Source organism: Rattus norvegicus, chromosome X (assembly GCF_036323735.1).
Source record: "Rattus norvegicus strain BN/NHsdMcwi chromosome X, GRCr8, whole genome shotgun sequence".
In the NCBI taxonomy this organism is placed as follows: Eukaryota; Metazoa; Chordata; class Mammalia; order Rodentia; family Muridae; genus Rattus; species Rattus norvegicus.
In genome coordinates, this window is record NC_086039.1 from 106,709,135 (window position 1) to 106,728,577 (window position 19,443).

Here is a 19,443-nt window from a genome sequence, read left to right on the forward strand (position 1 = left end):
GGTTCCTGCGCTTGCCTCTCGCCATCAGATTATCTCTAGTGTTACTTTGTTCTGCTATTTCTGACCGTGGCTAGACTGTCCTATAAGCCTGTGTGTCAGGAGTGCTGTAGACCTGTTTTCCTGTTTTCTTTCAGCCAGTTATGGGGACAGAGTGTTCTGCTTTCGGGCGTGTAGTTTTTCCTCTCTACAGGTCTTCAGCTGTTCCTGTGGGCCTGTGTCTTGAGTTCACCAGGCAGGTTTCTTGCAGGGGAAAAGTTGGTCCTACCTGTGGTTCCAAGGCTCAAGTTTGCTCGTGGGGTACTGCCTAAGTCCTCTCCGCGGCGGCAGCAACCGGGAAGATCTGCGCCGCTCTTTCCGGGAGCCTCCGTGCACCAGGGTTCCAGATGGCGTTTGGTGTTTTCCTCTGGCGTCTGGATGTGCACAGAGTGCAGTCTCTTCTGGTTTCCCAGGCGTGTCCGCCTCTCTGAAGGTTTAGCTCTCCCTCCCACGGGATTTGGGTGCAGAGAACTGTTTATCCGGTCTGTTTCCTTCAGGTTCTGGCGGTGTCTCAGGCGCAGGGATCCTGCCGCTCCTGGGCCCTCCCCTACGGGAACCCAGAGGCCTTATACAGTTGCCTCTTGGGCCAGGGATGTGGGCAGGGGTGGGCAGTGTTGGTGGTCTCCTCCGCTCTGCAGCCTCAGGAGTGCCCACCTGATCAGGCGGTGAGGTCTCTCTCCCACGGGGTTTGGGAGCAGAGAGCTGCTGCGGGCCCTACACTTCTTGATATATAGAAGCTTATAAAAATACATCCAAAAATAAATAGTCTATTTGTTTGAACTTACTGAAAAATAAAGCAATGGAGTTAGCCAAATTTAAGTGAATCAATTTTGTTCTAAAATTCCTGGGAAATGGATATTGTACCCAAGTACAAACACTGTCTAATAAATGTTTACACACCACTGAATCTAAGAACATTAAATATTATACATGGTAGAATATTCTTTACCCTATAATTTGTCTCAATTTTTCCATTACTTTCTTTCATTTTCTCTTCTAGCTTTACTCACAGACAAGCCTCCCAAGCCATTGTTCCCCATGGAAAATCAGCCAAGTGTTATAGATGTCCAGCTGGGTAAGTCTCCTTCTGGGAATAATAATAGATCCTAAACTTGTTCTCTGTTAACAGATGGGAAAAATTGCACGAACCAGGAAAGGTTTATTGCCAGTGATATTACATGTGAATCAGTTTGTGTTCTGCTCATTTATAACCCTGGCATTCAGTACAATAGCAGTTTAAGAAAATGAGTTTGTATTGCATCAAGGAATGGTAATACTAATTTGCTATACTGTGTATTAAGTGTGCTATACAACAGAGCTTTTTAATTCTGTGATTCATAGATTCATGGTCGTCTTGCATTGGTGATTGGTACAGAAATATTTTCATACATGTCAGCCAAAAATTCTTATTTGGAGACCATTAACTTCTGGAGAGTAAGCACTTCATAAAAGACACTGCACAATGCAGCCTTTAAAAGGATTTGATAATATTATTTCCAAGAACACAATCCAGTGCTATTTAAAAGGCATTTTAAGGACCTGAATATTTATGAATTATATGATGTCAGGGTAAGTAACAAGTTGACTCATACTACTGCCTTTTTACAATCTTAAATAAGAAAATAAAAGGGTGTGTGTGTGTGTGTGTGTGTGTGTGTGTGTGTGTGTGTGTGTTTAGCTTTCCTGCAATCCTCATAAATTCAAGAACTATAAGAGTAAATGGTAGGCCTCGTTCGTTCTCTGACAGAGTGTGGTCTTTAATATAAACTATATTATTTAATATTTGTGAGCTTTCTTTCATCTTCAGTTTAATCTTAATACTCTCAAGGTTTTCAATTAAAAACAAAAACCAAATAGAACTGAGTACATTTTAGAAAATACATGATCTTTGCTATTTATGACCATGATGGTGCCTACCAATTATACAGCCAAGAAGGATTAATTAAACCCAATATTCATCTTTATGGGAAATTTTTTACTCCCATTTTGATTTTTCCAACCAAACTTGGATTTAGAGAGGTTTATTCAATCTTCAAAAGAGGAGAAAGAAAATTATGTTCCTAAGATTTTGTTCCCTACTCTAAAATGCAGTTTTTAAATGCTAACAACATGGGTACATAAGTTCCGGCTGTTTTAACCAAAAGATGAGATATAGTAAATTTGTTGTTTTGGAACTGGTAGCTGATTAATAAATATGGAAATATCAGACTATAATTCTTTGAACTTTTTCCATACTATCTTTGAAATCATTAGATTTTATTAAAGGAAATTGAAAATATAGATGCACTGACATCATTTCTACCCAACTAGTTTTACACTTTTCCATTTAAACTAGTATGCAAATATGCCAACATGCTCTGAGGTTTCTCGGTGGTTTCATAATGGCACTTAATGATCCTATATTGGTAGTTTATATTGGGGGTTCTAGAGGTCATATTATTTTATAAGATAATATATATAAAAAGCAGAGAAAATAAAATATGTAGAAATACTTCAAAAAGAACTTGAGTGAATTTTGTTTATGACTGTGGGAAGATCTTTACTTTTTCTGCCATTATTTACATATACATCAAGAGGGAAATTTAATTAAACTGCTCAAAATAAGGAAACAGGCCCTTAAGGGATATATCCTACTCAATTTCACCAATTGTAGTTTCCCATGGGTTATTTCTAACATGTAGAGTTTATTTTCTTAGTTTGAATAAGTATTTCAACACATAATAACAGTCTACCAAATTACCACCTTATACAATTATTACACCTATTTGATTCTGATTTACATTAGATACAAAGCCAAATTTTTATTCTGAAAACAAATATTATTAACAGAAAGATAGAAAATTGCCCAATTTTTCATCCAAGCAAAGCTGTTTGTACAAGACATTGGAGTAACTATATTGTTTTAAATGTAAAATAAAATTGGTCACTAGACCTTCTGCATTTCAGCAAGCACAGTGTTCAGTAATTTGAAATGGTTTTATTTATCTAGCACCATTTCCTCGAATAAGAGATTATTTTGTAAGTTCCTCATATTCCCCAATAGTAAAGACATTACTATAAATGTTGTAAACATCAGCTCCTGATCTTAATGGGAGATTCGTAGTCATAATGATAAACACTTGAAAAATATCACTACAGGAAAAAAGAAATAGAGAAAGATAATGGTTTATTGGATGCCTCCATTTATGGCTGAGGAAATTTAAAACTTCAACATAGTACGGTTGTGTTGATATGATACTTTAGTATATGTTGGAATACTTGTTCAGACAAAGCATACTGAATTTCAGATTTTAATGTCAAGGTCAACACTTTGGTAATAATGAAAACCTCTAGAAATTATGTTACACCAGATTCTAAAGTTTATCCTCAAGCATATTCTGCTTCAGACATACTCAAGATAGAAGAAAAATTTTAGAAGTTCCCAAAGAATGCAGCAGACCAATCCAAATACCTAAGTACTTTATCAAATGTGGCTCTGCTAAATACATTCTTTTAATATCTGAGGCAATGCTGGAGTAAAGATAAACATACGTGTTTCTGCTGATCCTACCATATGATTGTGGTTTTTTTTCCATCTCCCAGCTCTTGGTTGGCCTCAGGGATGAGCTTGTCTTACAAAGTTTGGCATAAAGGAAGTCTTGAGATTCTAAGAACTAGGTTGTGAGAAACTTGCAGCCTCCTCTCCATCTCTTGATTAACTGTAAAACCACTATATTATATGAAACTCTCTCAAGCCACATGGGTATGACATCAATCATGTGGAAGGAAAATGCCCAGTGAGTATCAAGGCATCAGACATGTAAATGAAGAAACTATCTTGGAAATGAAGTATCCAGCCCAGCTGTTCTAGCACATGCATTGTTTATACATCTGACAAAAAAATGTTTTCAAGAAACTCATCACTGACAGTGGCCACTGAAATAAATATAGTTTGTTGGGCGGTGTTATACTACTATTAAAATGAAGAAAAATTAGGCTGTCTACAGCATTTTCAATTCATTTCCTCAATCCCCAGAAGAAAAGCTCACACTCTCATTATGCAAAAAGGAAATTTTATGAGAAATATTGAGCATGAATTTCCAGGTAGCTTTAGAAACACGGTTTGGAATAATTGTAAGGAGTCTGTTTTCAGTTCTGACTATTCCTAAAGGTAATTTAATAAGCAATATTTTCAGTAAAAATAAATTATTTTTAATACATAGATTTGGTATCAGTAAAGATATTTTGTTGTGCCTCTAGAGGAAAATAAAAATCTCAACTTCCTTTCTGCTATAGTGTAATCCATTAGTCATCCACAAGGTTCTAGAAATTTACATACACTTTTGCTGACATAGTGATGACAGTTTGGGTTGTTGCTAAATTGTATTCGCATTATAATGCTGAGAGAAGATTAATCTTAACTGAATAACCATACACTTTGAGATGATAAACACATTCTTAACAGAATAGTAGGAAAACTACTGCTCCCATAACAAGCTTGTGCAGCTGAAGCTGTCTGGGATAATGCTCAAAATATAAACAGAAAAAAGAATGTACACCAAGAATGTGCAAATCCAATATTTTCCTTCTTTCTGTTTATTTTCTTTCTCTGACAGCTAAGTTTAACTTTATATTTAAGAAATAAACCTTTACTATACAAATGCTAATAATTTCCTCAACAGATGAAAAAGAAAGCATTTAATATTTTCCCAAGAAATACTATCATTGCATTATAATTTATACTACTGCTTTTAGTAACAAAATATTAAAACATAGAGGCAATATACAATACCTGAAATGTATTTCTCTTGGGTAACATCTTCCTTACATACTCTTTTTGTTATAGAACACAAATCCATACCTTGCATACTGTAGAAGCTTCTAGAAGATTTGAAAGTCTATAAACAAATTATAACTCAAAAAGTTGAGATCAGCCATCTAATATTTATTAAAGGTAAATTTGAAAATGCACCGTTATGGATGGGACTATTTCTTCTTGGAAGCTTTCTATCTCCTAAAACTAGCCATAAAGAATCATGTAGAAAGTAGACAAAGGAAAGTTTAGTTTCTATGTCATACATTCAAAGAGAAGACCTGAGGGTTTAAGGCATAATAGAAAAGTTCGGAACAGTAGAACAGTTAAAGCAAATTTAATTACCTCAGTCGTTTCTAACATCTAATAGTTCTTTAGATGAGTCACACCTGGTATAAAAGATTCTTTTTCTATCTTTTCTAGTTTCATCTAGAATTATTTGGTTTTTCAGGCTATTTAAATTCATATTTAATGGCAGTGCTATGTGCTACTGGAACAAACTTTCTCTGTGTATATAATCAGTCTTAATCTTCATCAGGAATTGATTTTTCCAGCCAGGCATTACTGCACATGACTTTACCCAGGACTTGGGAGGCAGAGGCCAGAGGATTTCCTTGAGTTTGTGGTTAGCCTGGTCTTCAGAGTGAATTCCAGGAATTGTGAGCCCCTGTTTTGAAATGACAAAAATCAAACAAACAATAAAGCAATTTCCCTAATATATCTGCTTCTACTAAAATTGTAGTAGGTCTCCTAAGAGACCATTGGAAAAGCCTCTATAGAAGCTGAAAGCAGAAGGTAAAACTTAATGCAATATAGGAGTTGAAAGCAAAAGTATTTTTAAGAGATTAATTGGGAGGGAGAAAAAAGAAATCATGGGAGCTCAGGGTGGGAAAGCAGACAGGGAGGGGGAAAAGGGAACATGATCAGGTATTGAGGTGTGTAAACCAGTATGAAGCCCTGAGGGCCAGCAGAAAGAATGGAAACAGGCAACCTCACGAGGTAGGAGGTTGGAGGTAGGGGGACCTTCTAGAATGTGGCAGAGACCTAGGAGGTGAGTCTCTCAGGACTCAAAGAGAGGGACCTTAAATGAAATGCCCAACAGTGGGGAGATGGAACTTGTAGAGTCCACCTCCAGTAGAAAGACAGTACATCAAGTGGAGAGATGGGGTTCCCATCCCACAGTCAAAAACTCTGACCCAGAATTGTTCCTGTCTAAAAGAACTGAAGGGACAAATACGGAGAAGAGACTGATGAAAAGAAGGTTCAGTGACTGGCCCAACTTCAGATCCATCTCAAAGGGAGGCTCCAAAGCTTAAAACTGTTACTGTTTTGGTGTGCTTGCAAACAGGAGCCTAGTATGGCTGTCCTCTGAAAGGCTCTACAAGCAGCCAAAAGAGTCAGGTGGAGATATTAGTACCCAACCAATGGACAGAAGCTGGGGACCACTTTGGTTAAATTAGAGAAAACCTGGAAGAAGTTTTGGAGGAGGTCAACTGCATAGGAGGACCAGCAATCTCAACCAACCTAGACCTCCGGGATCTCTCAAACACAGGGCCACCAACCAGGCAGCATACATCAACTGATATGTGTCAGAATCTCATGTATTTCAAAGGATTGGTCAATATTCTTACATATATTTGTAAACACAAACACTACATTTCTTAGAAATAATTAAAAGTTACCACAATGGTAAAATTTTAAAACGACAGCCTGGCCTCTATTTACTTCAATGTGGTAAATATTTAAAATGGGTCATTAAGGGCTTCTTAGGTAATAAACTGTCAGTCACACAATCAGGAGGTCTTGAATTCTGAATCCTAGCATCCGCATAAACATCAATGTTAGGGGTATTGAGGACATATACTGTCATATGTCATGAAGTTCTACTCCAACATGCAAAATTCAGGTTCATTGAAAGTCACCATCTTAAAAATTAAGGTCAAGAGTGCTAAAAATAACTGGAAATGATCTTTGGCTGCCAGATATGCACACATAAGTGGTTTTGTCTACACTGGCTGCATCTGCACACACACATGAACAGATACACAAGAGCCCAAAGGGAGGAATCTATTCATTACATACTTGAGTCAGTTCAATATATCAGAATTACTCAACTCTTTCTAAATGTCACAAAGAGTAAGTAAACCAAGGGAGATCAAGTGATTTTTCTAAATTATGAAACCAGAATAATTATTCATATGAAAAGCAATAAATCATTATTTCATTAAACTATGATATCATTTGAAATTTGCATGATGTGTATTGTGAGAACCAAAATATGTATGATGATGTTGATGATGTTGATGATGCTGATGGTGATGATGGTGATGATGTTGATGATGATGATGATTACTATTACTATATTACTGCAATGCTGAAGATGAAGCTTCTGCCTTGCACATGCTAGGCAAATATTTCTAACAGTAGCTATATAACTAAACCTATGCTTCTGAGACTTCTCACTATCGCAATCCATGTGTCTCTGAACTCTTTAAGTAGTCCACACTGGGCCTGACATGATTTCTGCCTCTTGAGTGTTTGAATTGCAGGCATGACTTCTTTTTTCTTTCCAATATATTAGTAGGACCAGATATCTATAAACCACTCCTGATTTGTTTGGGATGTATCTTGAGAAATCTATTTATAAGGGAGAAAAAAGTTTCCAACGGTTACTTCATGCATATATGTATAAAGTATAAATGATACTTACGGTTATTATCTAAATGATTCAGAGATACACACTACCTCAACTTCAAGGGCACTTAAGGGACTTAAGTTCATATTGGAAGGTGCTAGACTCCTTCTTCAGGTTTCTAGACAGGTAGCTACAGTATAAAATAAAATAATGTAAAGTCATTTGTACGATATAAAATTTTACATAGTATTCAGGTTTTAAGGGAGTATCTACATAGTATTTCTCCCTAGTTGGTGGCACAAAATTACATATGGTGAAAAATCATTTCTCTACTTTATTTCTCATTCTCAGACATTTGCAAAACATCCATTAATCAATGACTGTCATGGATTAGAAGATTGAACTGCTAGAAGATACTTTCAGAATTGATCCTGTTGCTGTTAATTCAGACAGAACAGACTTTGGGGGAATGATAGCTGCCCTCAGTGGACACACATTCATAAAAGAATTAATTCCAACAATAGAAAGTTCGTGCTTTTTAAAGTTATTTTTGCCTCTCACTTATGCTTCTTATACCAATGATTTTCCTCAGTATGTTAAAAGAGAGCTTTCCAGTCACTTTAAAATACAGCCTCCTAGACACCCCTCCTCTATTATTTTGTGCTTCATACCCAGTTGTTATGTGTGCCTACATCTTCCAGGTGAATTTGACTTGGTAAAGGAATTTGAGCCTTGGTTTCAAAGGTGGGAAGCCAAGATGTCATTCTCTCACAACTTTCTGCTTTCTTACTATGCCAAATCATGGCAGACACTCACATAATTTCCACAAAGATGCTTACTCGCATTCCGTCCAAAAATCTCTTTAAAAAAAGAGCGAAGTAGTGCTGCCAGTATGATGGAACTAAATAAACAACATGCACAGCATTAAAGGCGCCACGGCTAAGTTGGATGTTGCAAATTTGCCCTTATTACTTACAAACGGCTTCCTAGCTTGGAAGAGTTTTGTAATTACTCACAGACCATTTTTAGCATGTAAACAATGAGCTATAGCTATTTCTCCAAAAAAAGTATACAAAAAGCCAATTAATAAACTGAAAGTTGGGTGCTACAGTTGACAATCAACAAAGTGTAAATCAAACAACCTCAGTACACATCTGCATAATAACTGTCACCAAATATGCTGTGGTTTAGTTTATAAATAGAGTACTAACCTGGGACTAAGGCTAATGTATATTTAAATTTTGCATATGATTAGAAGGCACTTCATTTCCATGAACAGGAAGAGCTCTGGCCCACTGAGGGCCTATATCAAACTGTTTAATTTTTTTCATTAGTTGCAGATGTGTTTATAGTATACCCATTGCTAATGGGTATTTTCCATTTATAGACAAGATGTTTAATTACATTTAACTTGTAGAGATGACAAGTATATCTTGAGGCTTACTTTTTTGATGACTTAGTAATACACAAAAAGTGTGAGCATGGTTTGTGATGGGGTCATAGATGAGAGAAGGTGTCATTATTCACAGCCCAGTTTTCTCAATTATGGAAAAAAAAATCAAAGTACCGGAGACCGAAAGAGACTCATGCTAAATAAGAGATTCAAGGAAGGGGGAGGGGGAATTTTAATAACACCTTGTATTTACACAGTGTGGTTTTCCAAGGAACTCAAATAACTTTTGGGTACCATTTAATTGATTTCATTAGTAGTTCTGTGAAGTAGGATGAGTATTAGATAACACTAACCATTGACACGTGTAATGATTAAAGGCTTTTATGAAATCCACAGGCAGCTTAGCTGAACATATGCTAAAGGGATCAGCTGCATTAATAACGACTCACTGATTAGTAACCTGGTTCTTATGAGTCAGCTCAGACTTATTATTTCCCTGCATATATACAGATACATATGTATATATGCATATTATATATATGAATGTACTACAAAGATTATGTACTCAGTTCTCAGTTCTCATCATGTCTACTTTCCTTTACAAAGAAGTAGTTTATTAACCTAGAAATAGCTGTTCTTATAAGTGACCTTTTGGTTTACCAAACAAAACAAAGTGTACCTGTAAACTTTCCATACTGGCTCTCTATTTGTTTATTTTCAATGTTGGTTCCTAGGTTTCAGCTTTTACAACCTTCTAGTGTATAAAGAACACTTAGAAAGGAAAGTAAAGGACATCAAGTAAGGTGTCAATAGATTATGCAGAACACAATTTCTTACCTGCCTGTAAGGTACAAAATTAGTTGAGTGACAGTTAAGTTTTCATTTGTCAAGGAAAAGACCATGGTTACATTATTCTATGACTCTTGTCTCTGCTAAACACTTTCATTATGCCTGTATATGCTCATAAATAATTCTATTATTCATTGCTCATCTGTCTTATTCAAGATTATTTCAGTATACATAATCTACTCTTCATAATGTTTCAACTCTACCCCATGGTCTTAAATCTTCATTACTTTCTACACATATTATATTTTAATCTAAAAATAATAAAAATATTTTAACAACCAAATAGTACATCCAATTACTAAAAAAATCCCAAGCCAATTCAAAATAAAATGTTTCAATTTTCCTCCCTTCCATGTCCTTCCTCCCTTCAAAATGTCACTTAATATTTTTCCTCTTTCTCTCCATGTAAGAGAGGAGTAGTCTTATAATTTAAAGTGTTTACCTGGGCTCACATTTCTATCATTCTTATATGTTTTGATAGCAATGCAGTATCCCTTTCTGCTCCTGCACTTACTAAGTTTCTCAGTAAATGTACTAAATGGCCTTCCTCACTAAATAAATGAGAATTCATAGATGACTGCAGTTTTTGGAATGAGCATTATTCCATAGGTACATGGGTTCTAAATTGTTGGTGCTGTTTGTGAAGGCTCAGAAGGTGTAGCCTTACTAGATGAAATGTGTCACTGAAGGTGAGCTTTAAGAGCTCAGAGCCTTTACCACTCTCTGTTGTCACTCTCTACTTTTTGGTTATGGTTCAGGGTGTAAGCATTCAGCATTGAGTTCCTGCTGCAGTGTCTGCTGCTTGCTGCCATGATTGACTCTTTTCCCTCTGGAACCATAGGCCAAACAGTCTCTTCCTTTTATGAGTTTGGTTGGCCATGAGGTTTTATAATAGCAACAGAAAAGTAACTAATTCAACAATTAGTTTGAGTTGACATTGCAGTAGAGCAGAGTAAGAAGAACCACGCAATTCCCCCAACAAGAATGGACAGCTTATAGCAGCAAACCACCTAACTGAGAATAGGACCCCCTGGAGAGGAATTAGAGGAAGTATTGAAAGAGGTGAAGGAGTTTTCAACCCCATAAAAACGATGCCAACCAACCAGAGCTTCCAGGGACTAATGCACTACCGAAAGACTATACATGGACTGACCCAGGGCTCCAACTGCATATGTAGCAGAGAATAGACTTGTTGGGGGCACCAGTGGAAGGGGAAGCCCTTGGTCCTGCCAAGGTTCAACCCCCAGTGCGGGGGAATATGGGAGGGCAATGAGGGGGATACATAGGGGGAAGACCTGCATGGGGGAGTGGGAGGGGAAGGAATGGGGGCTTATGGACAGGAAACTGGGAAGGGGAATAACATTTGAAATGTAAGTAAAGAAATATATCTAATAAAATATTTTAAAAAGGAAAAAAGATTAGTAATAAAAAGAATGAACAGCTTAGTAATATATATCTTCACTTACCAACTTCTTAATAGTTTTCATGTTTTGTAATATAACAAGGTATACTGCTCCAACCTTTGATGTCTGCCACCGTTCATGTGCTTGAACACTATATGCGGAAGCATCTGTTTAATTATGTCATATTCATTCTTATGCCAGTGAAATTTAACCACTTCTACCACTCTATCAAAAATCATAGTTCACTCATTTTAATTTTTTTCCATTCTAGAATTTTTCTAATTCTTTTTATTCTTTTGAATTTTCATATACATTTTCTGCACCATCAAGGCACCTGAAAAAAATCGACATTCATTTCTTTGTTTTTTTTTCTTTTCTGCTGTTGTTTAAAAGCCATCACTTTAATATAAACTTCTTCACCTGTGCCTGCTACACCCATCAGATGTCCTTTCTTGCTGAAACTTAGTACTTCATATGCCCAAAGTCAGCTACAACTTGTATTTCACATTCCCAAATTCCAAAGGTCCATCACTGGAAGGCAGAAAGCTGATAGGTAAAAGGTTTTGTCCCGTGAAACACCACAAGGTATTTCTGAGGTTCTTCTCACACTGACTTAAAACTGCCAGAAGAAGGTCGAGGAACATAGTAGACTTGGAGCTGCATTACCAACTGCTCACCTTGAGTACTTAGATCTCTAGATCTAGTGTTGTCCTCTCCACCATGAGACAGGGCTTGAGCACTCATCATTTTCCAACAGTAATAAATACCTTGTGGTGTGGTACTGGATCTTGTCTGTAAGCTGCCCACTGCTGCCACTGTGAAGCTAAGCCTCCCTCATAGTCCCCTGTCTTCATGTCATTTGAGCTGAGGTCCTCATTTTGGTCAAAGGTGTGGCTTGTACCACTCTACCTTCAACTCCGGATAATCTTCAGGTGCATACACATTCTGCAGGTAACTGTTTCCTGCTGGATCATTCATGATAAAGTGAGCCTTCATCTTGCCCTCGCTAATATGGTCCAACTTCTAGCTAAACTCCTGCAGTTTCTCCAACTGATCAGGATTTGAGCTGTCATCCAGTGTGGATGGGTTCTTCTTGGTTAGCAATTCTCGGAGGTCTTTCAGCAGTTCTTCTAGAGTAGTGAACTTGTTCCCAAGATCAGGCACTCCTCATTCAAACTTGAGCTCTAGGATTTCTGTACTACAAGTCTCAGACTTGAGGGGGTCTCTGGTCGTGTCAGAGATATGTGATATGAAGAGTAATCCTGGTACCCAAGGACTCTACCACTCCTCCAGACTTCACCTCACTCACAGTTGGTAGCAATAATAATAACCTCTTTAAGGGGAGGGGGGAATTTGGGCAAGTTTCATGTTGGTCTGAGCTGGAGCATTGCACTCTGGGAAGTTTGTGTTGAACTGGAGCACTTCATTTCTAAGGTCTTTTTCTTCTGATTTTTCTGGTACTTCTGCTTGGAGTCCCAGCTTCTCAGCTTGCTGTGTGGTCCAGTCGTAGTATGTGATCACCATGTCATTTGCTTTAGGTCCTTTATTTTGCCAATGAACTCATCAATTCTTTCTGTTATGGCACCCTTCATTGCCCATCATGTGGGCTCTTCCTGTTCTAGGCTAGAGATTGCATGACTGATCAGTCCTAAAAGAGAGATTGCGTGACTCATCAGTCTTATAACAGTAGTCATTAGCTCCCTTCTAGCTGAAAGCTAGAATTTCAAAATACAGCTTTGATTAGTCTGATTAGATCATATGTCTTTGTTTGTTCATGGGCCTTATATCATTGTGTTAGAATGCACAACGTTTACAGACCGGATCTGAAGAAAGCCTTGTGGAGGCTGAGCCTGTCTTCACAACTTCTCTGTCCATGTCCTCTTGGCACTTAACGGTCAAGAGGTAGCACAACCCCTGTTCCTGGATCCTGCCTGCTGATTGAATCTCCGTGTTGCTCCAGCCAGAGTGATCACAGAAAAAGAGCTCACAATTGATTGTTCAGCTCACAATTGATTGCTTCTCTAAAGAAGGTGATCTTGGTGATCAGAAGTTGTGTCATGCCATTCCTGTTCATGCACAGAGAGGGAAACAAAACTCGATAGACTGTTCCTCCTTATCTTTGGTGCTGAAGGGCCAGAAGAAGGGCCCCATGGCTGATAACCCAGCCACAGTAGGCAAGGGCCCTTGGCAGCCCCTGGGGCCTGGGCTGCACAGCTTTGCTGGCAGACATTTCCCCATGTGCTCAGGCATTCATTTCTTAATTAATATTTCCTTTTTATTTCAACTCTCTTGTGTACATCTTAGTTGTAAACATAACTATCAGTCACCCTTTCTGATATCTCCTCCTGTAAATCTAATATTCAGATTAAATATGAAGGCTTCACAAGAAATGAAATTTTGACTCTCATCACTGAATGTGAATGGAATCAACAGCCCTTAGATGCTTAATCCTACAGACTGATACAAGAAAGGAAAATAGGTTTCACATTCTTGGGGAAAAGCTGGAAAAATTCTCTAACTGAAAAGTCATAAACCCAGAAGACAAAAACCATTGGATGCTGATTTTTTAAAAAAAAATTTATTGGATATTTGACTTATTTACATTTCAAATGTTATTCTCATTCTCGGTCCCCACTCCCGAAATTACCTATCCCACCCCTTCCCCCTGCTTCTAAGAGGGTGCGTCCCTACCTACCCACCAACTCCTGCTTCATAGCCCTAGCATTCCCCTACACTAGTGCATCAAGCCTTCACAGGACTATGGGCCTCCCCTCTCATCGATGCCAAATAAGGCCATCCTCTGCTATATATGCAGCTGGAGCCATAGGTCCCTCCATGTGTACTCTTTGGTTGGTGGTTTAGTCCTTGGGAGTTCTTGGGGGTGTCCTGTTGGTTGATATTGTTGTTCTTCCTATGGGGTTGCGAATCTCTTCAGCTCCTTCAGTCCTTCCCCTAACTCCTCCACTGGGGTCCCTGTGCTCAGTCCAGTGGTTGGCTCTGTATTTGTCAGACTCTAGCAGAGCCTTTCAAGAGACCTCTATATCAGGCTCCTGTCAGCAAGCACTTTTTGGTACCAGTAATAGTGACTGGGTTTGGTGGCTGCATAGGGGATGGATCCCCAGGTGGGGCCTCTGGATGGCCTTTCCTTCAGTCTCTCCTTCCACTTTCTGTCCCTGTATTTCCTTTAGACAGGAGCAATTCTGGGTTAAAATTTTAAAAAGGGTGGGTAGCCCAATTCCTCAACCAGGGGCCATGCCTAACCTCTGGATATGGTCTCTACAAGTTCTCTCTCCCATTTGTTGAGTATTTCAGCTATCATCTCCATTGGATCCTGGGAGCCTCTTGCTTTCCTGGTATCTGGAAATTTCCATTGGGATGCTGAAAATCTGAGAAAGCCCTAAGACTTTCTGATTGGATTGGGTAATACAGGTCTTTCTTCAGTACCAGCCTGTAAATATTGTACATTCCAACACATTATAAGACACACAAACAAATACATATGACCTAATCAGACTAATCAAATAAATCTCTATAAGCTGGATATCACTAAATGGACATATAGGAATTAAATAGAAAAGAGTTCAAATAATCACTGAGATAGTGAATGAACACAGACAAATTTTGTGTTTACTGTGAGTGAGAATGGATAAAGGTTTACATTACCAAATAGCAAGAGGTCATAGTGAGACAAATCAGTCAGAAAAAAAAATAGGTAATAGTTATAAGCCCTTTCTATGGGTAATCCTCTCTAGTCAGAATATGGGTATGCTAACTTATAATTTGATAGGCTCATATTCCAAAATAATATAGCTGGCTGAAGAAGTGGTTGGTGTATTTTAGGTTGTGACCTTTTGGAAACCCCATACAGATTTCTGTTGTGACTACATTCATTTGCCAACAGCATATATAGGTTCTTTCCCACATATTCTCACATAGGTAAAAGAGAAAGGATAGAAAATATTACATATAGTAACCAAATGAAAACAAGGCTTATCCTAGATGTCAGAGAAAATATATTTTAATTCAGAAAAACTCATTGACCCAGGGAAGGATATTATATAATAGTAAAATTGTTTCTCCAGTCTTACATGGCAGGTATGAGCACATGTGAACCCAAGTTCCAAACAACGAAACATAAAAGCCAAATGCTGGTGAAACTGTAGGAGAACTCAAGTTTATTTTCAATAATGCATAGAATACTGAGATGGAAGGTCAGCAAGGAAAATTTCCTTCACCTTCACATTTCCTTTCTCTTTCCCTCTATGTGCACTCTTCAGTGCAAGTTTCTTATGGACAGCATACATTGGTATCTATTTTTATTTTCAGTTTGTATAACTGGGGATTTAACCAATGGCCTTATGTGTGCTAAGCCAAATTTCTACCTCTGAGTTCAATCAATAACTCAGTATATATTTTTCTGAATCCATTCAAGTGTTCTATATACTTAAAGCAATTTAATTAACCTTAAAATTTTAATTAACTTCTTGGTAGTCTACAAAATAATTGGTTTCATAATGACGTATCTAAACATGAATACCACCACACTTTGTTTATTTTTGTCCCTGTTCTTGTTTTGTTTCTCTCTCTTGCTGGTCCCAATCTACCTTCCAAATACCTTTTCCTGTTTTCATAGCCTCTCTCCCTCCCTCAATTTCTCTATGTCTCTATCTTGAACTCTGTTTCTCTCTCTTTAATACACACACACACACACACACACACACACACACACAGAGAGAGAGAGACAGACAGAGAGACAGAGAGACAGAGACACACACACACACACACAGAGAGAGAGAGAGAGAGAGAGAGAGAGAGAGAGAGAGAGAGAGAGAACCCAAATGGCTCACAGTGGCATATATAAAGAGCTTTACGCACAACATTGAAATACCATCCAACAGATGATACATTCCTTTCAAAATAATCTTTCCTGGGATCTTTCCTGGGTTTTGTCACATGCTATGTCCTCACACAATTATTTACACATTTAAGAAGGTTCAAATTTTAATGGGAAGCATTTCTCTCCATCATGGAATAAAAGTAGAAATCAACATATTTGAAGCAAAGATAAAATTCACATGTGGAAATTAAAGAACACCTTGGAACAATGACTGGGTTAAAAAAGGAATCAAAAGAACAGGCAGCGTCTTGAGACAAAACGGATGAAGGCAACGTAATAAAATCTATGAAATACAGCAAATGTAGTACTAAAAATTTTATTTTATTTTAAAGAAACTAGTTCCGTCAATACAAGTATCCTATGTTTTATATCATATATAGAATCAGGGGCTGGGAGCATATGACAAAATTTAATATAGTGAGTCAATATGACTAAATTCATTAGATGCATACACTGAGATATTATAATGTACATATTACAGTATAGTTAATATACTGTAATAAAAAAGAAAGTTTATACTTTTTAATATTCCAATTAAGTAAAAAAAAAATCTCAAAGTAACAACCTAGTTTTGTACTTTAAAATAAAACCATGCCTAAATACCCAATTTGAGAAGAGAGGAAGAAGAGAGAGAAGAGCTGGTGGTACAGGAGGAAGAGGGAAAAATAATAAAAATAGAGAATAAAAGTAAAATGGAAAAATAGCAATTATACTAGGAGCTGTTTCAGTATTAAGACATTGATACAACTGATACGCTCTTAGTAGTTTAAGAGGAAGGAACCAGTTATGGCTACAGGTCAGAGGTGTAGCTCTTGCCTAGAATGTAAGGATTGAAGCTGGATTCAGTCTTCTGTATGAAAGAATAAACTCAAATAAATAAAATAAATAAATAAAATCAGAAATGAAAACATAGAAATGATGCACCTTTTGTTACACCTATGGTTATAAAATTGCATAGACAAAGATCTGAATAATTTGTACAAAAGGGATAAATTCCTAAAAGAATAAACATGAATTAAGCAAGCTAAATCATAAAGAAATAGAAACATTAAACAAATACTATTGAATATGACTATTACATCAACAAAAGAAAGTCTCAGAATCAAGAAAATCTAGGTCCACATGGTAGTACTCTATAATTCTAGCTCTCATTTATAAAATTATTAGCAATAGTCATTATTTTTAGAAGGTTCAAGAGGAGGAGACACTTCTAAACACATTCTACTAGTTGAGAATTTATCAACTAATAAGACCAGACCAAGAAATTGCTAGAAAACTACAGTCTAATCAATATTCTTGATGATTATAAAGGAAAAAGCCTTCAATAAAATACCAGCAATCTGAATTCAATTGCATGTTAAAAGGATTATACACCATGACCAATTTGGATTTACCCTGGAACGTACAGATGGCTCACCATATGAAAATCGCATAAGCATCTTAATAGCTGTGGGTGAAGCATTTGAAAAATCTCAACAACCTTTCATGATAAAAACATATGGAACAAATTAGAAATGGAAAGAAATTACTTGAACGGAATAAAGGTCATATATGAAAAACTCATACCTAAAATTATATACTGAATGTTGAGAAACTGAAAACTTTTCCTATAAGATAAGGGGCAGGAAGAACCCCAGTCTGATATTTACCTTGAACATAGTACTTGAAGTCAATCAAGAAAGAGAAATAAAAGAGAACCCCAAGCCTGAAAAGACTATACAAGTATCTTTGTTCTCATATGACATGGTCTTCTTGGTAGAAGAATACTTAAAAATTTTAAAACCATACTAAAACAAACCAAACCTAACAAAACAAAACAAAAACATTAGATCAAGTAAATTAAACAAAGCTTCAAGACATGGGATAAATACAGAAAAACTTTGTGCTTTTACAGTGTATCACTGAATAATCTAAGAAGCAAACTAAGAAATTCTCATTTTAAAAGTAGTGTAAAAAATAATAAAATGCTCCAAAGCCTGTTTTGCTAAGTAGGTAAAAGATATATATATACTGGAAATTATAAAACCTGATTGAAAATAAAAAGGCATAACTATGAGATGAGGTTTGGTTCTCAGCTCCTGTATGACAGCTTACAACCATTTGCAACTCCAGTTCTAGTGGATCCAAAATCTTATGTGGCCTTCATGGACACTAGACATAAACATGGTACACATACATACATGCAATCAAAACACCCATATGCATTTTTAAAAGTTAAAGGCATAAATAAATGGAAGGATATCTCTGTTTCATCAGTGGGAAGAGCTAATATTTTTCAAATGTCCAAAGTAGGAATATATACACATCATTAAAATACCTATCAAAATTCCAATGTTAAATTCTGTAGAAATACAAAAAGAAATATTGTGCTGGTAAATCTTGGTTGCCAGCCAGCTTATTAGGATCTGAAAATGACTAAATAGCTAGCCACCACACAGACCTATGAAAGATTTTCTAGGTCAAATTACGTGAAACAAGAAGAGCTACTTGGTTGTGTGTGGCACCATCTTACGGCAGCGTAGAATGAAGTGGAGGAAGGAAGCTTTGCTTTGCCTGCCTGCCTTCGCTCTGGCTAGGAAATCGATTTATCTTGTAGAGGCTTATGTTCCTGCTATATACCTTTAGTTCTATTATAACTCAACTTCTTCAGGTTCCAAACATGTGCTGTAAGACTAGTGTTTCTCCAGTAGTCCTCCAGGCTTCCCGTGCTACATTTAGGAGTGCTGAGGCTCCTAGTCTTGTAAAGTTGACAGCTACCATATGCTTGACCTTTTCAGCGTTCAGACATTCAGGCATTCAGTCTTCTTTTCTTTTTTTTTCATTTTTGATTGGTTATTTATTTACATTTCAAATGTAATCCCCCTTTCCAGTTTCCCTGCCACAAACCCCCATCTCCTCCACCCTCCCCTACCTCTATGAGGGTGCTCCCTCACCCACTCACTCACTCCTGCTTCAGCACCCTAGCATTCCCCTACCCTGGGTCATTGAACCTCCAGAGCACCAAGGGTCTACCCATTGATGCCAGATAAGGCAATTCTCAGGATAAGACAATCTAACATATGGTAGCACGTGTGCATACACATACACATGCAAACACACATACACACACACACACACACACACACACACACACACACACACACCACATTCTATTTTCTCCTCCCAATCCAGTCCCCTGCATACATCCAAAACTATATATTCTATTCCTCATTCTTAGAAAGATCTGGCTCCCCAAGCTCCTCACTCTATAAATAACCTTCGTGGTTGTGTAGATTTTAGGACGGTTATCGTTGCATTAACTTCTAATACCCTCATATAAGCAAATGAAAACCATAATTATCTTTCTGGTTTGGGTTACTAATTTGTTAATATCTTTCTCTTTTTTGACAGCTAAGTAATATTCCACTGTGTAAATGTACCACAATTTCTTTATCCATT

At 37.2% G+C, this 19,443-nt stretch overlaps 1 protein-coding gene and 1 pseudogene across 4 annotated transcripts in view; one reads left to right on the forward strand and one right to left on the reverse strand.

Moving 5' to 3' along the window:
- Il1rapl2 (interleukin 1 receptor accessory protein-like 2) overlaps positions 1 to 19,443 on the forward strand; it is a 1,532,967-nt gene that overhangs the window by 1,161,732 nt on the left and 351,792 nt on the right. For all 4 annotated transcript variants that reach the window (XM_063279885.1, XM_063279884.1, XM_063279886.1 and 1 more), the window contains 1 exon segment: positions 1,037 to 1,111. In XM_063279885.1, coding sequence (XP_063135955.1) covers positions 1,037 to 1,111 — 75 coding nt within the window.
- LOC103690883 (zinc finger protein ZPR1 pseudogene) lies at positions 11,852 to 12,802 on the reverse strand (annotated as a pseudogene).